At 45.2% G+C, this 25,258-nt stretch overlaps 1 protein-coding gene across 1 annotated transcript; it reads right to left on the bottom strand.

Moving 5' to 3' along the window:
- Positions 1–560: 560 nt before the first annotated feature.
- On the bottom strand, positions 561–20,873 carry POLE2 (DNA polymerase epsilon 2, accessory subunit). Its single transcript, XM_074149074.1, has 19 exons — positions 20,774–20,873; positions 18,976–19,076; positions 16,591–16,666; positions 15,479–15,556; positions 14,161–14,254; positions 13,071–13,145; positions 11,755–11,838; positions 10,693–10,749; positions 10,274–10,322; positions 9,261–9,333; positions 8,498–8,670; positions 6,495–6,584; positions 6,233–6,287; positions 4,818–4,877; positions 4,643–4,720; positions 4,131–4,239; positions 1,568–1,744; positions 1,376–1,443; positions 561–694 (listed from the first exon to the last, which is right to left on the bottom strand). The coding sequence occupies exons 1-19, from the start codon at positions 20,839–20,841 to the stop codon at positions 676–678; spliced, it is 1,584 nt and encodes a 527-aa protein (XP_074005175.1). The 5' UTR covers positions 20,842–20,873; the 3' UTR covers positions 561–675.
- Positions 20,874–25,258: the final 4,385 nt, after the last annotated feature.

Below are 25,258 nucleotides of genomic sequence, written 5' to 3'. Positions count from 1 at the left end.
CCCTCAATGGTCTTCCTCAGAGTCGATTCCTCGCGAATTCTGAGCCTCCCTGTCCCCTCATTTCGCCTCAGTGGCTTCGTGCTCCCCCCTTGTCCCACATCTCTGAGCTGGCACCGCCATCGCCTCCTGGCGGAGGGTCTTCTGGCACAGTCTCTCCTCCAGTTTGGGTTTAGACCCTCAGCTCCCACCTCATACCCGGCTTCCACGCACACCCCGATGGCCCCGCTGTCCTCCTCCCCCCAAGCCGTGGCCATGTCGATGCCAGCGCAGCGGGAAGGGGTCTGTGAAACAAAATAACTGCTGCATTTCCAGTATGTCCTGTAGATAACGAGCTATGGCTTAACTCAGACTGGCGAAAGACAAGATTCCCCCAATCTTTAACTTCTTTTTGTAAAAGATAGATGTTTCCTGTTTGATACACGCGCATCTGGTTCCTCCAGGTCCCTTCTTCCGTTATGCTTTGCCCGTTAATCTTCACGGTGACACTACGCTTTATCTAAACTAGCACCGGCGTCTTTTCCTGTCGAAGTTTATTTTCATGTACAAAACACACCGGTTTTGGCTTCGACATTTATTATAAACAGTCTGTAATACGTCGTAACATCAATCCGTCTAAAACGAGTGCTACAGTCGGCTTTACAACGCCTCGCTCCCTTTTTGCAGTCGCGCGGAAATTCAGAGACCCTGAAGCTTGCTGAAAATAAACAAAAACAATATTTAGGGTTTTTTTTTTTGTTTGTTTAAAGATAGCTGACACTCCTGTGTTTCTGCAACAAGGCAGGAAACCGAATCAGACAAGGTAAGTTTGCCCTTTTCCCACTGGGTTATACCATCGTCATTTCAAACAGGCAAATTTTCATCACCATCGTAAGACCTTTGATATTTTTTAATACTTTTTGCTGTCGCAGCTGGCCTTTTTTCCAGTCATTGCAAGACCACAGTTGGAATGAGTAGGTAGAGATTTAAAATACATGAAATCAAAAGCATGAAAGCGGCTTCTGGGCTTGATGATGCTCACAAAATGAACCGTTCCTAAGTGTAATTAATCTACGTAACAAGCAGCATCTCCAGAAGCGAATCTGTTTCCCAGTTGGGTCTCAATTATTGAAAACCAAACAGTACGGTCTAACTTGCCTTTTACTTTTGGATCACGCTTCTCGTCCTTGTTACTTGACTGGTTTCTAAATTTATTAGTTTAGTTCTAGGCACGTGGGTTTCCTACACTGCCGAAGCGTGAAGCGTAAGACGACGGTAACTGCTAGAACACTGACATTCACTCTGTTGTTATAATCGATTTTCTGTGTCCCTCCTGATAACTGGGAAGTCACCAGGTAAGAAGATACTTCCTTGTAAAAGAGAAACTGAATATATTTACCTGTCCTCCACCGTCTTGTTGGAGGGGTAGAATACCTTGAATGAAAACCCGCTTCTTGGAAACGAACCCTGTGAAGAAAAAACGTGAATACCACACTGTGTTAAGTAAAATACCCTACAGATCGTTAAGAGACGGGCGTGAATGTGACTGCACCCCCTTCTAATTTTGGCAAAGCGTAAGGAAAAATCTTACGGGGTTTATGCAGAGGCAGTCAGTGTTGGTAACGGTGAAGGGGTCGTGTTTATCCGCGATGACAAGGACGTCGGGCACGGGGTACACCCTCAGGGTGTAGTCGTAGGCCCAGTACACAGGGCTGACGTACAGCGGGAGCGGCGTCAGGTGCCCCTGGGACAGTATAGTCTTTACAAACTGCAAGATAAACACAAATGGTCGGTTTGAGCTGTTTTCGGACAAGTCAAACTCGTTCCTAAAGTCGTTAATAAAGAAGCTTTGAACCTGGAAATGTTGTTTGGTGTAACTCGCTCCCTCTGATTATGAACCATTTCTAGAGTGAAGCAGCAACTCCCCATCAACAGTCAGCTGCTGTTTAGTTTGTTGTGTTGTGGGTTTTTTTTTACACACAAAGTCCTTCTTAAAGCATATCAGCCAATATTTGAAGATCTCAAAACTATTTCATCGACCAGACTCTCCAACAGAGAGAGAACTTACCTGTTCCTCCAGCCCAGGAAGTACCAACACTGCCATAACTTTCATTTTTGGGTTGTTTTTTTCCCTCACAATTCCAGTTAACCACTAGATCCACACTTTAAACACAGTTTTTTTTTCCCTGAACTGAGGAAATAATTTGATTCCCAAATTATTTTGATTCCTTTGGCTGTTCTGGGAGTCGCCCTGCTCCAGGCACCAGCTGCCCCCTGAAATTCTCTTTTTTCATCTGGTAAATTCCAGCCAGGATATTTTGATTCCTGAAGCTCTTTCCTCAAGCACTTTGAAAGCTTTTATTAGCTCTTAATGATCACGTAGCTGCCGTTAGGGCTCCGTTTTCCCCAAAGGGCCAAAATCACTATGGTGACATGGTGGAAGGGTCTGCTGTTGAAAGAAAGTGATGTACCAAGCATAGTATTATTCCACTAATACTCTACCAGGCCTAAAGTCACTATTAATTCACCTTAAAAATAAAAATTTCCCTCGTCTTTTTACAGATGGCTGAATTAAAAAAACAACTAGTGACAGGCAGAAAAGGCAAAGAAAAACTGAAGTGTCCAAAAGCAACCCAATACTCTCATTCTCAGAAGGCGTTGCAATATGTAATTCTACGTTTTCTTTGTGATTCCTTCCTTTCCAAGCATGAGAAAGCCCTGGGAAGTGATGACTTGCGGTGTACACATAGATGTGTGCAAACATGCACCCCAAAACAAAGGTGCATCAGTGTTTTTAGTGGGTTCTCTGCGCTCACGAAGAAACTGAGCGCTGTCGGGATGGAGCGAAAGAAGATTCTGAGTCAAAAAACAAAAAAAACCCCCAAAACCCCCTACAAAATAAATAGAAACAGACTCCATCCATGACTGCGATGAGCCAGTGCTGCCTGGATCATTCTCATTCAATTATATCAGCAAGTCTCATCAACTCCTGCTGAGCATTCATTAACTGGAATTGTAACTGGGTGCTGTGGCCGTGGATCACAAACAGGATTAAGACTTCAACTGAGAAGGCAGAAAACGCAGAGGACCTTTTGGAGAAGTGCCATGCTGCCTTCCTGCAAATGTCACGGTTAATTGATCAAATCTTAATTAAAAAAAAAAAAAAGGCAATTTGTATTAAACTTGCCTTTGGGAATGGATGTTTCTTGGTATGAGACCCATTGCTGGTGTACGTACCAGCATGGGTCAGAATCACAGAATCCCAGAATGATATGGGGTTGGAAGGGACCTCTGGAGATCATCTAGTCCAACCCCCTGCCAAAGCAGGTCCACCCAGAGCAGGTCGCACAGGAACCTGTCCAGGTGGGTTTTGAATGTCTCCAGAGAAGGAGACTCCACCACCTCTCTGGGCAGCCTCTTCCAGGGCTCTGCCACCCTCACAGGAAAGAAGTTCCTCCTCATGTTTAGATGGAACTTCTTATGTTCAAGTTTGTGCCTGTTCCCTCTTGTCCTGTCCCTGGGCACCACTGAAAAAAGACTGGCCCCATCCTCCTGACACCCACCCTTTAAGTATTTATAAGCATTGATTAGATCCCCCCTCAGCCTTCTCTTCTCCAGACTAAAAAGACCCAAGTCCCTCAGCCTCTCCTCATTAGAGAGATGCTCCAGGCCCCTCATCATCTTTGTAGTCCTCTGCTGTCCCCTCTCCAGCAGTTCCCTGTCCTTCTTGAACTGGGGAGCCCAGAACTGGACACAGGACTCCGGGTGGGGCCTCACCAGTGCAGAGCAGAGGGGGAGGATGACCTCCCTCCACCTGCTGGTCACACTCTTCCTGATGCACCCCAGGATGCCATTGGCCTTCTTGGCCACAAGGGCACATTGTCGGCTCATGGTCATCCTGTTGTCCACCAGGACTCCCAGGTCTTTTTCCTCAGAGCTACTCTCCAGCAGCTCAGCCCCCATCATTTCATTTATTTCCAATCAAGATGGAAATTGAAGTAATAATACTAAATCTATAGATCCTTTCTACAATCCCTCTTGTGTTACTCTTGCAAGGTGTCGTGGGAATGCAGGTCAGAGCACCCTAAAAATCAGACCCGCCTATAAAAAAGAAGCCAGAGCTCAGCAGGAAGGGCCAAACGCAACTCACTCACGTGGTTGGGAATGTCCATGTTGCTGCTGGGGAAGCGGACACAGTTTCTGCACATTTTGTTTACCAAATCTTCACGAAAGATAATTATTTCTTGGGTGCAGTATTGAACCCTAAAGGGAAAACATTAATGAAATAAATTGAGAGGAAGCTAAAAGACAGGGAGCTGCATTATAAAGTTGATCGCCTTCTAACACAGCAAAAGGAAAAAGCACATTTGAATTAAAATAATCCTTTCCCATTTTCCCTTCATTCCCTCCAGATTCAGAAAAAACAAGATGCTTTCAAGCAGGAATTTTATACCCACTATTAAACTTTTAGAACTACTTCCTTTCACCACTAATTTATTTATGTCTTAATGTATTTAAAACTAGTTACAATTAATGTGAGGAATTCTATTAATTTGAAAAATTTAAGACCAATTTTTACCAAATTTGTAATTTTGGAAAATTACATCTACACATTAATTAGTCATTCAGTAAAAAAAAAAAAAAAATAGCAACAAGTTACAGTTACCTGCAAGGATTTGTGGTGAAAACTGAAAATGGCACCAGCTGTCTGAATTCCTCAGTAATATTTTCAGCCAGAGGAGGTCTAAGATAAATAGTAACAGATGTATCAACAAAGACTTTTACCTCCTTTAAATATTTAACTCTATATTCCAAAATTTGAAAAAGTGAAGCAAACTGACCTTGGTAAAATAGAACCAGGACCAGGGTCTTCAGGGCCAGGGACAAACACAAACCGACTACTGTAAAAAGTTCAATATATCACTTTCAATATATCACTTTTATACAGAATGATCCTAGAAGTATCTGAACATTGGTTCTATAGTGCCCTCACTCCACACATACATATTCTGGGGTGGAGATGACAGTTCTTCCTGGCCTTATACACCACAGAAGTCACAGCTAAGGCGTAAGATACACATCCACTGCTCACTGAAGTGGAAGAAACCTGAAGAACTATACACCATGGAAGGGGGACAGAGCAGCTGTGCTCTGAGCCCAGCTCAGAACTGGGTGGTAATCATAGAATCATGGAATGGTTTGGGTTGGAAGGGACCTTAAAGATCACCCAGTCCTACCCCCTGCCCTGGGCAGGGACACCTCCCACCAGACCAGGTTGCTCAAAGCCCCCTCCAACCTGGCCTTGAACCCCTCCAGGGATGGGGCAGCCACAGCTTCTCTGAGCAACATGGGCCAGGCTCTCACCACCCTCACAGCAAAGAATTTCTTTTTGAGATCTCATCTAAATCTTCCCTCTTCTAGTTTAAAGCCATTACCTCTTGTTCTATCACAACAGGCCCTGCTAAAAAGTCTGTCCCCATCTTTTCTAGAGCCCCTTTAGGTACTGGAAGGCCCCTATAAGGTCTCTCTGGAGTAATGTGCTCCAGGATCTCATGCAAGGACCCCAGATAACTCTCCAGCAGCACACCAGAGCCCCACCAGGACACAGGAGGGAGGACCAGCCCAGAAGATAATACTTTACAGCTCACACTGAGCTCATGAGCCGCAGATTGTGGCCATTCCTGCTTTTGGGGCCTATTCTAGGAACTGGCTCTGCTTTGTGGGGCTCCCCCAGCGCAGGGAAACAAGAAGGGATAAATAAGATTCCTTCACAGGATGGCATTGCTTTGGTCAGTTCTCAAATGCAGCAGCCAGTGTTTCAGAGGACATCTGCTGGGGCCTGTAGGTGCCCGTAGCAGCATGGAGGCTTCAACATCAGTTTATAAAGCAGCACTGCTCGGGCAGAACCACTCTGATCTCAAGGGAATTCCAGGGAAAAAAAGGGGGCTCACCCAAACAGCACTTTTGGGGAATTGTGGCCCATGTTTAATCCACGTGGACAATGTTCCAGGAAGAGGCAGTTTCACCTTTGCTCAGCCAAAAGCTGCTTCTATGACCAAGCTCTTTTAGATAAAATCAAAACCTTAGCCCACTCCCAAAACACACTCAGAGGCCTGTTACCAGGCCAGCTTGCTATCTGATCAGAGCTGGCGCACAGTAATGAGAAAAGACAGTATCTGTTAGTTTCTTCAAGTAATTAAAGCGAAGGTTTCACAAAATAAACTGATTTCCCTTCTCATAGCACTTTGCTGCATACCTTTTATGAATGCTGGGATATTCACATATAATATCTGCAAGAGCCTTCAAAGAACCTAGAGGCAGGAAAAAAGAAAAAAATCTATGATATAACACCTGGTCAGACAATAAACACGCATTACATGAATCACTCCTATCCTTCAGTACATTAAAAAAATGTGTCACTTAGAAAATAAGGGTTTCTTTTGTGCTCTCTTAATTTGTTTTGTCATCATTTCTTTAATTTAATGTACATGTCCGGCTGTATACAAAGACGTCCCCACCTTTCAGTGCCTGAATTTGATTTTTTCCATACGGTGCAGATGAAAAATTCCCACAGAAGAAAAAGCAGGTTGGAGGTGCAGGGGAATAACCTGGGAAAAGAGAGTATCTGTGAGTGTAAGATGCATTCGCTCCAGGATCTGTCAGCGTTCAGCCTCCCGCCCATTCCACAAAAGGCAGGAACTGAAACAGCACTTCAAGCTCCGCTGCTGTTAATACACCTGAACTATTCTCTTGACACAGGTGGGGTTTTTTTAGCTTAAGAAGGATGATGGCAATGAATAAATGTCACTCCAAGGGAGCCCTCTGTTATGTACAGGCCCAGTTCCAGCAACATTGTTTTTGTGTATCCAACAAACCACTGACCCCGTCATATAATCACACAAAGTACAATTATAATAAATAATACAATTTTAAAACACAGTCTTTCCTTAAAGAGAAAAATAGCAAGTAGGTAGCAATGGATTACTATTAACCTCCATGCATCATTCCAATTCAAGGGCTCTACCAACACTTAATCTGTTCTTTGGCATTATAAAGGAACAGTAACTGGAGCATTTGAACAATCTGCTGAATTCTTACAGTGTCACTAATCACCCAGAAACACATGCTTTATAGCAAGGACTGAAAAAAAGAAACACGATTCCCATTCCTAAAAGAAAAATAAAACCATCTACTCAGGCATTCATGTCACACTCCGAGTTGCTCTCCATTTTCCTAACACGCACCACCAGACTTGGATTTACTTCACTATTTCTCAGTCCAGTGGGTAAATAGCACAGAATTGTTTATAGCAGAGAAACGGCTCATCCGTGGTTTTCCCTTGCTATTCCACTCAGCTATTATTTTTTAGTCTGTAATTACGAAGCTTATTACTTGCCTATTAAAAAAGTCTCAAAATAGTAAAGGCGATGTATGCATCTTTGCCAGCAGGATTCAGTATATATTAACCTCACTGACCAAAGTCCCCTTATTACTTCAGCCTGCGCAATCTTAGGTCACATTCACTTTGCTTCGAAGATCTTGCCAGCTTTGACCAAGATGCTGAACTGGTTTTGTAACTTCTGGACAAGCGTGGTAACTTGTGCCCCATTTTCTTCAGGTGAGCAGCAGTTTGTTTCCCACCCTTCATTTTATGTGGTTTATTTTTAAAGCAGCCACCCTCTCCCACTTCCATTCTACCCCAGACGGACAGGACAAGCTGTTCCAAAGCTGCTCAGGAACACAAAGAAGCAATTCACAGACCTCACAGATGCTTGCTATCCAAATGTTGTCAACATTACTAATGTAGTGATGAGTAGAAGAAACAGTTCGTATTTTAAGAGCAATTGACATTTTTTCATTGGTAGAACCAGAAAGCATTCGAGGAACTGCTGATCTCCCATGAAGCAAGAAGTTAATTCTTTAAGTTAAGCTTCGGAAGAACTTTCAAGAGCAAGAGAAACATTCTTGTCACAGCACATGAAATGGCTACTGTCCAAAATAATGTTAGCATGAAGTGATTTATGAAATGGAAGCATCAGCTTGCAAAAATATAATACAATCCAAATTTTAAAACTGCTAGAGAAAGATCCAAAAGAAATATAATAGCAACCATGAAACGTCAATAGCTGTCACTGAAATTAGAGTGAGACTTTGCTGGCTTTGGGCTTGGGTTCAGTGGGATCCTACCAAAACAAAATGCAACGGCTGGGCTTATTGTAGCTTTCTTAAAATGGAAGTTCATCAAAAATGGACAATACAGTAATAATGGGATTCTCGAAAATCATTGCCTGACCTTTTCGTTTAAAAGTATACTTTTGAAAAAAGGCAGAAAACCCACTATTTCACAAAAGAGCACACTCAGATGACAGTTTGGCCCATGCCAAAGAGGGGACACAGCCGGGGACCGAGGACTAGCTGGCCATCAGACCGCCTTACTGCACTCGGCAGCACTGCTAAGGGCTAAGGGAAATGGTAAAAACCCCCTAAAACAAGGCTCAGAGTCAGAGCACTTCCCACCTACCCGAAAACATCGTGTGAAGCTTTTCCAGTACTTCTGCTTGGTCCAGCCACACATCAGAGAGAAACACAAACATGGCATCTTCACTCTCGTCCTCCAGCTGCTTTAGTTTTGCAGAAGCCTTCACTGAAGCTGAAGAAGGCCCTCCAAAGAAGTTTATGTTCCCATAGAAGGCTCTATATTATTAAAATATTCAAGTTAGTTCTGTTTTCTTCCCAAATCCTTAGGAGTTTTGATTATGACTCACTGAAACCATTTTAATAATAATTATTGTGGTGATAGGTAGCTCAGACGGTATCAACAATCATCTAGTACTTCATGCAGAAACCACGGAAGAGAAATGGCAGCCGCCTGGATTTAAAGCAGGGGCGCTGCCCTGCCATCATTTAACAGGTCATCTCGGGGTAATATTTACTCTCAGTTCTCTCCCCCATCCATTCCTTGAGCAACAAGGAATTTCTTATTCCCATCTAATAGTTATCTAGTTTTGCAATTGAGAAGGGCTTAGATCTCAATTGTTATTAATTTGCAGAACCCAATGGCCTTTGGAAGGGTATTTTTTGCTAACACTTCAGGCTTTAGTACTGGTCCAAGCAGACCAGCAAGGCCTAGAATTGCTTCCTTAAAACTGTATTTATTTTGAAGCTTTTGGGGAGGGGGGCGAATAGCAGACTTGAATGTCACAGAAATTATAAAACAATAATGCGCTTACTTAGAAACCCGTAACAAAATATGGAGTGAGGCTGCCGAAAGTCAGTTTTTATACCTAGTGGTAGCAGAAGGCTCAGTAGGCGGAAATCCAAAAGCGTTCACATGAAAAACTTCATCTTCATACCAACCTAAGAGATTTTAGAACAACAAAATAACCTTTAATTTTTCTAACAACACCATGTCCCAGACATTAGTCAGAGCGTTGGCAGCTGCGCTGCACAGCTACTCCCAGCCTCCATCAATCCCTCTCTTGTGATAGCACCAGTCCCTGTGCTGGTTAGTGGTGACCCAGACCAGGCGACTACCTGGCTGAGAAACAGGCTGAGCAAGAAAGCAACTATTTTTTTTTTTAACCCCAGACACTTCTCTGAATGGGTTTTGCTGCACAGCCACACAAACAACCTCCTCAACCCAACTGAGGAATAACATCGGGGAACGGGAATCCTTTTTGATAGCCCTGCCCCAGAAGAGCCTCCATCAAACTGCACCTTTTCTGGAGAACTGTCCCACCCGTTAGAGGAACAGAAGTACCAGGGTGATGCTCGTCCCTGCTATCGTTCTTGCTCTTGACTTCTATTTAGTTTGTTTTACAAATTTCAAACATACAACACATCCAAGGCTCCAAAACTGCAAGCCCTTCCACCACCTTAAGGAGAAGGTTCACCAAAGCCTCTGAAGGACCAAAGTTGTGCCAACAGAAAGCACCGTTTTCAGATTGTTAAATCGTGCTGTCTGGTTATTCTAATCTATTTTCCTAATCTAGTCATATCTCCTCCGAGCACGGTGGAGCCAGGCTAACTAAGGTCAATCCTCAAAGCTGCTACAGATGCTCATATCCCACCAACATCGCTGAAAACCACAAATTTCGCAGCTCTGTGCTCTGACTCCAGAGCCCACGAGGTGACAGGAAAGGCTTACGGCCAAAAATCTCAGTCACAGACTCAGTTTATGGTCAAGCCTCGTCACCATGAGACCTGTCCGTTTGGCCACATCTGGCAGAAATGTAACTGTAGCAACAGCTATAATAAGAATAACTTATTACAAGCTAAGAAAAACAGTCTGCTTTACCTTCTGCCAAAACAAAGGATGATTCAGTGTATAAACCACTGTGGAACTGGTGCAGAAAGGTTAAGAAATATATTTTTTTCTTAGATCAGGGCTCTTAAACTAGTTCTTTAGCCAAAGTTTGCTTTCCGGCTGGTGTAATCCATTTGGACACTACTGCAAGTTCACAGGCTGCCTCATAAACAGCCCGCAAAGAGGAACACGCTCTGCTTCCACCAGGAGGAATGTGAACCTCGTCCCAACAGCCTCTGGGAAAGGGCACTCAGCTGCAGCAGCCAAGGAATTCGAAAAGAAGGAAAAAGACAGAGCTGCAATTCTAAATAGGTAATTTTAAACGGTCAGCATTGATTTGTTGTTCAACCGAAAGTTCTCTAGGTCTATAGGAAATTTCTTCAACTCTTACATCACAAGAAAAAGGATATGGCTTTGCTAAGGTCCAGCTGGACGACTCCTGTAGGGTCTTCTAGGAAATATTTCCCCTAAAAAACAAAGCAAAACATACCCAAACACATAAATCCTTCAGTCAGAAGAAGCTATCAGTCGGGATTTAGAAATAATTTAGCAGGTTTTAATGCTGTAAGAACAATGCTGTTAGAACACACCGGCAGAACTGAAAACAACATAGTTTATAGTAAGAGCTGCTGCAGCTCCTCTCCCCTCCCCTGCCATCCCAGTCCAGGGCACTGGCAAGTCCAAACACAGCCATGGGAAGCTCCAGCATTTCAAGAAGGGGCACGTCTGGAAAACGTAACTGGTTCTGGTTGCTGACACCAAGCATTGCAAAACTCTGTAGTGAGAAGAGAAAGGCGTTTTCCCTCCACACCAGCATCAACTGCTGGAGAGGGTATGGCAGAGGACGACAAAGATGATGAAGGGCCTGGAGCATCTCTCTTACGAGGAAAGGCTGAGGGACTTGGGTCTTTTTAGTCTGGAGAAGAGAAGACTGAGGGGGGATCTGATCAACGCCTTAATAATAATAAATACTTAAAGGGTGGGTGTCAGGAGGATGGGGCCAGTCTTTTTTCAGTGGTGCCCAGTGACAGGACAAGAGGTAATGGGCACAAACGTGACCATAAGAAGTTCCATCTACACATGAGGAGGAACTTCTTTCCTGTGAGGGTGGCAGAGCCCTGGAAGAGGCTGCCCAGAGAGGTGGTGGAGTCTCCTTCTCTGGAGACATTCAAACCCCACCTGGACACGTTCCTGTGTGACCTGCTCTTGGTTACCCTGCTCTGGGGTTGGACTAGATGATCTCCAGAAGTCCCTTCCAACCCCATAGCATTCTGTGATTCTGTGACTGCTTGTGGAAAAGTCTCTTTTTAGTGAATGGATCTCATGCCGCTGACATCAATGGGAGTTCTGCCACTGACTTATATGACAGGATAAAGTGGTGAGATATTTAAGCCTTCCCATCTTCTAATATATTATAACACTGAATGAATGGTGACCTAGATACTCCACAATAAAGAGCAATAAAAACCTACCTCCTTGAGCTGAGTTATCATCCCAAGCACAATCACTTCTCCCACTTTAGCTGTATTGCCCAATAAGGTTTCTATTGTTTTAAGCTGGAACCAAAGGCAAAGAATCAAATAAGAATTAAAATAAACTCTCCATATATCTATCCTGAAGCAAGCAAGACAAAGCAGCACACAGCACGTGCTTTTACATAAATACACAAATGAGCTATGAGAGAATACAGGCTTGTTAGAAAAATTAGGAACACATTTCAGGAACTTCCAGTGCCTAAAGGGGGCCTACAGGAGAGATGGGGAGGGACTCTTGATCAGGGAGGGGAGCCATAGGATGAGGAGTAATGGTTTTAAACTGGAAGAAGGGAGATTGAGATGAGATCTCAGGAAGAAATTCTTTGCTGTGAGGGTGGTGAGAGCCTGGCCCAGGTTGCCCAGAGAAGCTGTGGCTGCCCCATCCCTGGAGGGGTTCAAGGCCAGGTTGGAGGGGGCTTTGAGCAACCTGGTCTGGTGGGAGGTGTCCCTGCCCAGGGCAGGGGGTTGGAACGAGATGACCTTTAAGGTCCCTTGCCATCCAAACCATTCTATGATTCTATGACTTCTGAACGTGAAATGAAGCACAGTTTAGGAAAAGATTTCCAATAATGGCCACTAGCATAAAGAATTGCTTAGCGAGTAAATATTTATTATGATTATTTTCCTTACAACTAGATTAAAATTGAAAAGAACAAGTGGCAAATTCTGCTCTTGCCTAATAATGTTAATTTGTAGTAACTGGATCCTCAGCAGGATCCAGTCTGAACCACGGGGAAACCCTGCACCCCTATGGTAACACTACTTGCTTTTATCGAGGAACTTTAAATGGGTGACAGAGAAGGCTCCAGAGTGACACAGGTGACATCACGTAACAACGTGATTTGGTTCCCAGCGACACACACGCTTTCACCTTTTTTAAAAAAAACATAATAACGATATAAGATAGGGAGAGCATTTAATATGAGAAAGCTGAGATGGGAAAAGAATAGGCTGAAGTTATGACTTCATTCAATTGGAGGTTTGTGAATTTAGTGCTAACAAAAGAAAGAAGCAGGGAAAATATCCCCAAGCAGAGGGAAGCAAAATGCAGTTAAGCTGAACAGCTAACGCCCTTCCACCTCAGGAGAAGTTTCTCTTGCATTTTTGATACTCAGTTTGATCAAGAATAACTCATTTCCATTGATTACCCATGTGAGATGTAAACCCAAGATGTCACTGGAGAACTCTTACTGCACTGAAGCGTAACACAAGTACAGTTCCACTTTGCAAGAAAAAAACCCAGATTTTTTTACCTGGAATTTGCTCCCACTGTCATCAGGATGAGCAACAACTGGTGAAGGAGAAAACAACTCATGTCTATGAGTCCTCTGCAGAAACCAAAATTGAAGCAATCCAGTTTAAAAACAAATGAGCGCTGTCAAAAAGCCAGGTCATTACAACCAATATACAAAATAATTTTTAAAGTTTATCCAGCAACATTCAATTCGTTAAGCACAATCAGTTCTTTTGACAAGAATTTGCTTCTAAGAAATAGATGATCTATAGAAATAGATGATCTGTAATACCAAGCAATAAAACTAAGCCCAAAAAGTAAGAACAAATCTGTAATGCTTTTAAAAGAAGTTATTACTGACATTGAGGGGCTGGAGCGTGTCCAGAGAAGGGCAACGGAGCTGGTGAGGGGTCTGGAGCACAAGTCTTGTTGAGGAGAGGCTGAGGGAGCTGGGGGTGTTCAGCCTGGAGAAAAGGAGGCTGAGGGGAGACCTTCTCGCTCTCTACAACTCCCTGAAAGGAGGGTGTAACTGGGGGGTGGTTGGTCTCTTCTCCCAAGGAACAGGCGATGGGACAAGAGGAAACGGCCTCAAGTTGTGCCAGGGGAGGTTTAGGATGGATATTGGGAAAAATTTCTTCACCAAAAGGGTTGTCAAGCCTTGGAAGAGGCTGCCCAGGGAAGTGGTGGAGTCACCACTTCTAAAGGTATTTAAAAGCCGAGCAGACGTGGAGCTGAGGGACACGGGTTAGTGGTGGTTTTTGTCAGTGTTGGGTTGATGGTTGGACTTGATGATCTGAAAGGTCCCTTCCAACCCAGACAATTCTGTCATTCTATGAGTCTTTCTGGCTGTGTGCACAGCCCGGTCCAGATGCATGACCTCCAGCTGCTGTCATGGTGGCAGCTGCTGTCACGGTGGTGCAGTGCAAGTCACATTGGGGAATCCTGCTCTGAAGTTGCTCACGACACAAGACAAGACGCCTGTGCCACCGAGAGACAACAAGGGGTGGTGGCTCTCACTGGGCATTTTGAAAACTGAATACAAAAGAAGAATATAAACCCCAGCATTTTGTTTGTGTGTTTTGTTAAACAAAGCAAAGCTTTTTTCTGACCTGTTGTAAGATGGAGTAGCGCTCGCGGAACAGCTCTGCTTTATCTCTGGCAGTTCCAAATAAATTGGGTACAGGAAAGTTGGTCATTGACAGACTGCAAGAAGTTTAATGCAATCAAGATTAAAAAAAGTTACATTCCACACACAAAAACGATTTACTGATCTAAAAGTTGTAGGAGGCTGCAAAAGCTCTGACACTGCTGCACAATTTATGTACTCAGTGAGGAAGATTTCTGCTGGGGATCCTGTCTTTCTGCATTTTGAAGGCTACATCCATTTAATTTCCCTCTAATTCACTGGCCTTGAGATTTATCTTTCCACTCTGCAGAAATCAGTTTTTTTAAAAGCAGTCCTTTAAGTGGCCATGAACAAGAGTATTTTCTTCCTCTTGGTTAGCAGATTGTCCTTACAGACGTTTCCCCTTCCAATAGCCTGGAAAGCTAGAAAGTGCCACTGGAATAAAACTCCTCCTGCAAGCACTCAGGTTGCTTTCACTGGACCGGCAGAATCATAGAGCAAAGCTAGAAAATGAGTTGCACGTTACATGAAGGTCGCTCCAGGCCCTCGCAATGAACACCACGATCCATTCCTCAGCTAACACCGTGCTTTTTAAAAGCACATCTTTTTGGCTCAGCAGTCTGGGCTGCTTGCTGTTAAGGGTAAATTCTTTAGCAAGCAAAACATTTACAAGTAATTCCTCCAACTACTTCTTCCTTTCTCCAACCTGGGAGATCACCAGTTGCTCCTAATTTTTCTATTTTAGCTTTTACAGCTCTCCTTAGAAATCCCCCAGGGCTTCAGGGAATTGCAAGCTACAGTCTAAAAAATTAATACATGGAACAGACAGACCAAATTTATTTTAAAAAAGAACTAAACAGCCAAATTGGAAAAAAAAAAAAACAACCAACCAAACTACATTTAGTGATGTATGTCCTTAGCCTTACTGTCTCTTGTATCCATTAGGTGGCATAAAAATGGGTGGACGTTTTACTATCTGATAAACACCACAGTTTCAGAGCCAGTGACACCGCAGGCAGCACAGAATACTCTGCCACAGAAGATACGGGTCCCCATTTCAGCTTCGTTCTACTGGACCAGGAAAAACCTAATGGCTCATTTATTTACGAGCCAGCATTTATCACAGAGCCTGACTGGCTCTTCAGAGACTCAGAAACAAAACTGTCTCACTTTCTCACTCAAGCTTGAAATGAGCAGACCCAAGAGAGAAAGATTAGAAAACAGAATTTTAACTATAAAGAAATAGAGGATTTTTTTGTTAAAACAAGAAGTGTTTGAAACTTAAAATATGCAAGACTTACGGTAGAAACTTCTTTCTTTCTGAATTATAAATATAACGTGGAGTATCGAAGGCTCCAATAATGTTGAAAACATTTTCTCTGAAATGAGAATACATTTACAGCATTATCCGACGTGGATGAAACAAACAGTAACAAAATGTGTTGAATAAAATTATATTCATTTTGTTCCCTATCATCCTGCATTATCACCGTTTCCCCCACATCAATCTACCTATTGGATACTATCACATCTTCTAATTCAAAAAAAGGAAACTCTTCAGAAGTTCATTGAGAAATGAGAGAGGAATACACCTCCTCATCTCCTTCCCTCACCATCCTCTGCTACCTTTTTTGACAACAGAACAGCCCTGGCATGGTTAAGGTGTACAGGTTTAAACAACAGACATGCACAACTCTTCAGACCATTAATCGAGTTGATACCTCCCATTATTTTTACTGGTTCAGTTCTCTGAAGCCTCTCATTTCCCTCTTTCTGTAAATGGATTGAATTTGGTGCTTTGCATTACCATGTCAAGACACAGAGTAAAGACTAAAGGAAACACATTCATCCCAGTCACAAATAAAGTTCTCAGAAAATCAAGAAATTGCTCTCTGCTTTCTTATCAGAAAGTGAAAATCAATCACAGTTTTCAAGAAATAGCCTGCTATACAAAAAAAGCAGAAACAAGCACTGTGGGAGAGAAACTTCTCCAAGTGCTTTCAGGAAAGAAGTTATCTCATGAAAGGCACAAAAATAACCTTAGATTATTTTGAACTAGAGAAAAGGAAACAAACAAATGAACAGAAGTAACAAGTTCTCTCTGCGTTGTAACTATCGGTTTATTTTATTGGTTAACATTCAACCTGTATCCCACGTAACACAGAAACACAGCATTTTAATTCCAGAATGTCAGCATTATATTTAGAATCCCCTGGAGGCCTATCCAGGAGAACAAATTTTCTAAGAAGGCACATTATTAACCTTCAAAGACAGCACCAGGAAGACAAAAGCACAAAGCAATTACTGCATGTGTAGCGCTGCAGAAAATGCCTGACATTTATTTCCCAGGAAGAAATAAGGGAACGCAAACCAACTCCCATAAACCTCAAACAAAGAAATAATGTCACCGTACATAGTTTCATCCGATGCCTGGCTACACTCCTGAACGGCTGCTTCCACCGTGGACTGCTCAATCATATTAGATGACACTGAAAAGCAAATTTCAAAGGATTAAAACGGCAGCCTACAGAAAGCAGTTAGTAAGAAAGTAAGTAGGTCTCAAAATATTTTACAAAAAAAAAAATTGGTTGAGTCTTCCCAGAGGAATATATTACACAAATAAGCATATTTTCAGTAAGCTAATGACACATGCTGTTTTCTCTTTACAAACGAATCACTTAGTATTCTTACCAGAAGGCTACATCTCTAGCGAAAAAATAACCCACACACATACTGTGCCCACCATTAATTCACTAAACATGGAGCACAAGACAATTATAGTTTATGCAAAGCTGCCAAATATACTACAAATGTGTTAGATCTGAGCTTTCACATTCTGGAGGTTAATTTTGTTCCAGAACATTATCACACAGATTGCTGTCATAAATAAGAATTCAAACAGTTTATCGCCGTGTTGGAGATGGGCACATTGTTGTCTTCATGGACTTAAACTGATAATTGAAATTTAAAAATATTTCTCAACACTAATGTTTTGCTGAATTTGAAGGGAAGACCAATGAATCACAAAAGGACGTGGTCAGCATTGCCAAGCCAAACTGCTGGGCTCCTCGGACAGAAATCAGCACAGGAAAACCTGCCCTTGAGCTCCCGATTTGGGGCATGGGACTTGAAATCACAATTCCTGTAAGACAGTGATGAGTAACAGAGGAAAAGGGGCCCTAAGGGAGGCAGCAGGAGTCACAGGAGAGACCAGCGTGTCTGAATTGCACCTCTACCCCAACATCAAACAACTCACAGACGTTAGCTGGAAAATATGGGAATTTGTAGCACAAAATTCTGCCCTGGACAAAGACCAGTGCTGGCGAGTACACAACTACACGTACAATGGCCCTAGAGCTTCTGGTACGGGCTCAAATTGGTTCCAAAATATGGATATATCAATTTGTACCAGCAGGCTTTATGCCAGATCAGGACTGGTTCTTCAAACTGCTTTTACTCCCTGGTTGATCAGCTGTGATCTGTTATCCCACGGCTACAGTAAGAATAAAAAACCATAGCTTCCGTAGTCTGTGCTCTAGTAAAACCACAAAGCAAGCATGTGCCAACCCTTGATTTAATTTGGTTCAAATAGGACAGGCCAGGAAGGTTTCCTGAACTCATCCAAGGCCTCATATTTATTTTAGATCATGGATTTGAATCTCCTCGGCCAAAAACTGGGAGTGAGCCCAAGTTTCCTAGTTCTCATGAGCTCTGATAGGTAAACACACAGTCAGGCATCGGTGCCACCTCCATCAGTCACATTCTTTAACTAAAGGTGTCCCAACTCCTATGTTTTGTGTCATTGGGATGTGTCAGGCACATTTTGAGCTACTGCCCCATGCCTTTCATGGTGCTTAGGAGCAGGGACACTAGATCTGTGTGCCTCAGGACAAAGTGTCCCAATGAAGCAGGAGGTAGTCCCCAGACAAAATACTCCTGCCAAAATGATGGAGTTTCAGGTGTGCTCAGAACCAAATATATTGTGAAAACTTTACCAGCAAAAGCACAGCTCTTTGAGCATCTCTTTTTTTTATGGGATTTTCCAGGAGTTTTTTGGATTGCACCTTTGGACTTCATAATTTACGGAATTTGATGTACTTTCATGGGCCAAGCAGGTACAGTTTCTCAAGCACTACTGTGCCATGACTCTTACCAGCATCTTCTGCCCAGTGCTACTATCACGAGATCAGGTTGGCGCTTCAGAGAACATCCAGGTGATGGTTAATCTCCGTCCACAGCTGTTTAATTTAATATGCTGGACCATTACACTGGTGTACTCACATCTCCCGCTCCGCTTGGATGTGAGGGCAGTCATCTCTGAAGGAAGGAATGGAACTGTGCCCTTCCCGTGGTCACAGCCAGGCTCCTACAACTATAGCCATGAACAACCCTAACCCTTTCCTGCACCTGGACCACTGAATAACAAGTGAATTAATTTCTCATTATTTCTTTCATTTATTTTAATATTTAAAATGAAAGGTTCAGATGCAAAGATACCCATTCAAGTTCAGCCAGGTGCTTTTAGCAACTGCCATTGCAAAATTTCACTACTCTTGGAAAAGTGAGGAGGTACCAGGCTGCCAACTTTTTAGATGGCAAAATTACACTCTCTTTCTCACTCTGACTTTACAAACTTCAGTACTTAACAAAACAAAATGTCAACAAATACATTTATCTTGATCAGCCCGGAAGACTAGAATGACACCTTAGTGCATATGCTGCCAGTAACTCTGTCTCAATAACATTATAAGCACAAGATAAACTTAGCAAGCTTAAGAAAAAGAGATTGTTTACTTACAAGGCTGTTTTTCAACGGCATCAATGACATTTTCAATTACATCGTCAAGTTCTACTTCACTGATGGACTGAAGAGCTTCGCTAAGATACTTCAGGGCATCCCTAATTCCAGTGAAGAAAGTCAGCTCAAAAAGCAATTAATAACACTACGCACAGAATCGCTAAACGGCTTATGATTAAAAAAGTAGAAGTAATTAGTACTGCATAATACTGCACCAGCTTAAGTCAAAGGAAAAAAAAAAAACCCACCAGGATTGAAAACATTGAGGATAAAAAGGAGGTGCAGGAACCTCATCTTCATACAACCATAGAAAGACTCGTGTCAGAAGGGGCCTCTGAGGTCTCCTGGTCCAGCTTTTTGCTCTAACAGGCAAGTCACACTGCTTGCTCACAGCGCTGCTCAGTCAAATTCTGAGCACCTCCAAGGATGGAGATCTCACAAGCTCTGTTAGCCCTGTCCCGGTGCTTAAATACTCTCCCTGTGAGGAACTTTTTCATAGAAAACTTTCATAACTTTTTTATAGAAAAAACCACATTAGAAGGGACCTCTGGAGACCACCTGGTCCAACCGTCTACTGAAAGCAGGGCCTTAGATTACACCATCCAGGGCCGCATCGAGCCAAGTCCTGAGTATTTCCAGTGAGGGAGATTCCACCACTTCTCTAGTCAACATACTTCAAAGTTTAATTGTTCTTAAAGTCAAGATCTTATTTTAAGCTTGTGCCCATTGCCTCTTGCCCTGTCACTGTGCATCCTTGAGAAGAAAGTACCTCTGTCTTCTCTATAACCAGCTTTTAGGAAGGCTGGGATTAGATCCTCCTGAGCTTTTCTTTCCTGAGGCTGAATAAACCCAAATCCTTTGCATTTTTTCCACACCAAGTTCTCCAACCCTCTAACCATCTTGGTGACCCTCTCCATTTTTTTAATGCCTCTCTTGCACCGAGGGGACTAGAACTGGACAAGCTTTCCTTACACACCACGAGCTCCAGCCCATGACCACCCTAACCGCCCCCTGCAGGACCTGCTCCAGTCTATCAGCATTTCTAAAATTGGAATTATTTTAATTCCAAATAACACAAGAATTAGAAATCTACTGCTTCCCTCATCCTTAGACTACAGTCTCATAGTAAAGGATAACAATTTTCTCATTAATGTGATCTGCCAACCAATCAAAACTGGCATTTTGGTTAACAGCCTGACCTTCAAGACGTTTCAGGCCATTGAACTGGGGGAGTGAGGAGCTCTGGCCTTGGCCTCCTCACTAATGGAATTGCCAGGACATTGTCCAAAATAATAACGTCCCATCCACGCCAGAAACAAAATGGAACTAATATTTATACACTATCTTGAAAGGAAAAATACGAACACCGGAGCCCCAGGCACTCGTATAAATCATGACACTGTCCGCTGCATGCAGAAATCACTTTTCTTTGAGCTTGCCATCTCTGACTACTACACGTTACTATCCACCTGTGGAAATACCATTTCTCCCTCCAGGAAGAGATGCTGAAGACAGAACTGTCGAGCACAACTCCGGACGGAGATCCCGGAGTTGTCAGGGTCACCGGCAGACACAAAACCCCACCGAACCACCCCGCACCACCACCGGGAGGGCACCGAGGGGAGACCCAGGGCTGCCTTTGGCGCTACCCAAACCCAGGGCGGGCACCGCAGGGATGAGAATTCCGCCCCCCCCACCCCCCCGGCGCGGGCAAAGCGGGTACCGGAGCGGGTACCGGCCCGGGCTGCTGGTCCCGGCGGCCCGATCCGTTCTCCCCCCAGCCCCCGGCGCTACTCACGCCCGCAGCAGAAGCCCTCGCAGACGGAACGCGGAGCCCAGGCGGCGCCGCAGCCGCTCCGGCTCCATGGCGGGCGGTTGGCGCCAAACGCCGCCGCGCCGCCCCCGGCGTCCCGGGCCCGGCCCCGGGGAGGGCGGAGGCTCCGGGACGGCCCCGACGGGGCTCCGCCTGTGGAGGGGGGAACCGTGGGGCGGGGGGAGGCACAGTCGGGAGTGCGCCCGCGGGAGGGCGGGGGATGCCCGAGCCCGGGGCGGGCGGTGTCGGTGCCTCCCGTTTTCCGACGTCCTGGAGGAAGGGATGGCTGCCACATCCCCATAGAGTCATGGAATGGTTTGAGTGGGAACGGACTTTAAAGACCATCCAGTGCCACCCCCTGCCCTGGGCAGGGACACCTCCCACCAGACCAGGCTGCTCAAAGCCCCCTCCAACCTGGCCTTGAACCCCTCCAGGGATGGGGCAGCCACAGCTTCTCTGGGCAACCTGGGCCAGGGTCTCACCACCCTCACAGCAAAGAAGTTCTTCCTGAGATTTTATCTCAATCTCCCCTCTTTCAGTTTAAAACTGCTCCCCCTCCTCCTATGGCTCCCCTCCCTCATCAAGAGTCCCTCCCCATCTCTCCTGGAGCCCCTTTAGGGACTGGAAGGGGCTCTAAGGTCTCCCCGGAGCCTTCTCTTCTCCAGGCTGAACCCCCCCAACTCTCTCAGCCTGTCCTCACAGCAGAGGGGCTCCAGCCCTCCCAGCATCTCCATGGCCTCCTCTGGCCCCGCTCCAACAGGCCAATGTCCTTCTGCTGTTGGTGGCCCCAGAGCTGGAGGCAGCACTGAAGAGGGGGTGTCGCCCACCCCATGCAGAGCACCCACTTGTGCTGTGCTGCCCACCAGGGTTAAGGCGCTTCAGTGAATTTCACAAGAAAAAAGCAACATAACTGGGTGAAGAGTTTCTCAGGACACCTCTCCGCTGCCTGAGAGTTGAGTATACGGTAAACTCTTAGTTCTCCAGTTCATCACTGCCCACGTGCCCACGCTGTCAGCTGAAGATCCCTTCCAGATGGTTCCATCTCGGCCAACGAGCACACGATGGTCTCCATGGCTGTTTTTACACACAACCAGGGAACCACCATCACACACATTTTTTTCCTTTGGCCCTGGGGCACCGAAGTGCCGGCAAAGAGCACGATGAATAAATACCCTGCGCCTCATACAGTTCCATTCTTCTGGGGCCTTCTCTCCAGATGAAAAATGACTGGTATTTCACCCAAACACTGAAACCCGTCTCTCAAAGTACAGCTTTACCCCACAGAAGGCTCACAAAGCAGCTCTGAAAGAAAGTCCCTCGATCAGAAGACTTGCAGGGATACAGAGAGGGATAAAAAACCTCGGCCTATTTTCTATAGTCCATTCTCAACGGCGTAATTTATAATCCCTCCTCCTCATCTGCTCTCTTTAAATGAAAAGCCACCATCTGACAGGTCTCAGCTATTTTGGCAGGAAGTATGATCCATTTTTCGTCTCAGGCAAGCAGCGAGGTGTAAATTATGAACTCGATCCTTACGTAAATTCTTCTACTTGCTAAGATTACCGCTTATTCTCCTTTGAAGAAAATCTGATTTTGACATTCAGCTTACATCTCACCTGAAAAAGGAAGGCACACCTGGAGAAGGAATGTACCCCTCATCGAAAAATAAACTCATTTTCTTTTAAGATATGACCAAACTGGGAATATAAAACACATCCCTGCAGCATCCTGCTGTATTTGGGGTTCTGTTAAGTTGCCTGGAGCCTCCCACCAGAGATATAAAAGTATTCCAGCATGAGCTGTAGACTTCTGTTCCACCGAGCCATCTGTCTGGAGCTAAGGAAGCTGTGCAGGGAAGGAGGTCATCTTCCCCCTCTGCTCTGCATTGGTGAGGGCACATCTGGAGCACTGTGTCCAGTTCTGGGCTCCCCAGTTCAAGAAGGACAGGGAACTGCTGGAGAGGGTCCAGCAGAGGGCTACAGAGATGATGAGGGGCCTGGAGCATCTCTCTCATGAGGAAAGGCTGAGGGACTTGGGTCTTTTTAGTCTGGAGAAGAGAAGGCTGAGGGGGGATCTGATCAACACCTATAAATACTTAAAGGGTGGGTGTCAGGAGGATGGGGCCAGTCTTTTTCCAGTGGTGCCCAGGGACAGGACAAGAGGAAACAGGCACAAACTTGACCATAAGAAGTTCCATCTAAACATGAGGAGGAACTTCTTTCCTGTGAGGGTGGCAGAGCCCTGGAACAGGCTGCCCAGAGAGGTGGTGGAGTCTCCTTCTCTGGAGACATTCCAAACCCACCTGGACATGTTCCTGTGCAACCTGCTCTGGGTGACCCGGCAGGGCGTTGGACTAGATGATCTCCAGAGGTCCCTTCCAACCCCATATCATGCTATGTGATTCTGTGATTCTGTGCCCAGCTCTTCGCCTCCACCGCCCACCACGGCTTCATCAGGCATTACCGTGCTTCAGTCTCCACACGCGTGGCTTGAGAGGGATCCTGCTGAGACAGCCGAATGGCTCACCATCAGACAGCACATCTACTTCATGCCAAAGGGGAATCGATGGGATTATTTCCTTACACCAAGCACGACCAATTGCCATGTCTGTCACTGGCAAAATCATGGGCTGCTGACTTTGCACTGTTCCTAAACTTCTTTCTGAGACATCACATTGCAGCTCTACCTGACCTATAGATCTATAGATAGTTTGCCTGATACCCGTGTTTTTTCTTAACTCTTCCAAGTGCTCATTCCTGTGTTTTAACCATCATCCCAATGCATCATCGTTACAGTTCTTCATTTTAATATTAGCAGTTATTAACCAGAATAATGTCCTCACTCCTAGATCTGACAGAGGAAGTACATGTCCCACTTTCACAGGAAAAATCCTTCCAATTACTTTTTGGTGTCCTTTTACAAGATGCTGAAGTGCTCGTTTCTCACAAGCGCTATTCTGCTGCTCTTTCTGAAGAGCTGAACCTGCTTTATTTTGAATTCCACTCATTCCAGCTGGATCCACAGTTCACTTGGAACTCAAGGGGTTATTGATCTAACAGTATAAGAGCTGGAAGGGCAGCATAAGAGGCTATTGCTTTTGCTTTTCCCAGCCTGCTGTTAAAGGGCAGGCCAACATATAGGAAAGACTATATAGTGGTGGGGATGACAGGGATAAAACTTCTCAAATGAGAAGTGGAGATGATGGGAGATGACCATCTCAAATGATGGGAGATGACCCATTGAGATCCCAATATCAGCTTTATTCTGTTAGTTACCTCTGGCTCAGCACTGGCCCCAACACACCCGTCCTGTGCAGCACTTCTGGTGTTCTCCTCACGTTCTCCACCACACCGCGGTATGTAGCTTCTTGCTTCATCTGCTTCTAGGCTGCAGGTTAGAGGACAACATTCACAGGATGTTCCTCTCTGGGGTCAACAGTTTGAACTCCTATACAATTATACAGGAGCGTGTCCAGAGAAGGGCAACGGAGCTGGTGAGGCGTCTGGAGCATAAGGCTTGTGAGGATCAGCTGAGGGAGCTGGGGGTGTTCAGCCTGGAGAAAAGGAGGCTGAGGGGAGACCTTCTCGCTCTCTACAACTCCCTGAAAGGAGGGTGTAGCTGGGGGGGGTTGGTCTCTTCTCCCAAGGAACAGGCGATGGGACAAGAGAAAACGGCCTCAAGTTGTGCCAGGGGAGGTTTAGGATGGGTATTAGGAAAAATTTCTTCACAGGAAGGGTTGTCAAGCCTTGGAAGAGGCTGCCCAGGGCAGTGGTGGAGTCTCCATCCCTGGAGGTATTTAAAAGCTGGGCAGACGTGATGCTGAGGGACATGGGTTAGCGGTGGTTTTTGCCAATGTTGGGTTGATGGTTGGACTCAATGATCTGAAAGGTCCCTTCCAACTGAGATGATCCGATGATTCTATGATTGTTTCAATTAATATAATTTACTAGTTCATAGCTGCTGTTTCTGTCAGGAGTGTAACTTGTCTCACCTTCAGAGAGACAGTGAGTTCTGCTGCGGTTGTCCTAAACCACCTCCATTATCGAAACCCAGCTCTTCCTCCCCTTCTTGCACTGGGTTTGTGTTTAGGAATTCTGTTCTCGGGGCTTTTTTCCTCCTCTCATGCTCTTTATTCACAGGCTTCTCCTCAGTTTATTAGGCCTTCAATCTCACACCGTAACCTTCAGCCTGCCCTGCTGGGCAGCAGCCTATACCCGCCCTGACAGGGCCCCTTCCCGACACAGGGCAAGGACAAACCCAGCCAGGTGTCCCCACACGGCCACCTCCGTGTCCCCCCGGACTGCCCCGGCTTCAGCAGGAGGGCGGCGGGCACCGCGCCCGCCTCAACCCCCGGCCCCGCACGGGGCGGCGGCAGGGCTGAGGGGAGGGTGACGCCCCACCCTTTGGACCCTCCTCGCTTCCCGTCCGCCTGAGGGGAGCGACCGGCGGAGAGCCAGCCGCAGCCTCTCC

The sequence above is a fragment of the Numenius arquata genome, chromosome 6 (genome assembly GCF_964106895.1).
Source record: "Numenius arquata chromosome 6, bNumArq3.hap1.1, whole genome shotgun sequence".
Classification (NCBI taxonomy): Eukaryota; Metazoa; Chordata; class Aves; order Charadriiformes; family Scolopacidae; genus Numenius; species Numenius arquata.
This window is presented reverse-complemented; position numbering and strand designations above follow the sequence as displayed.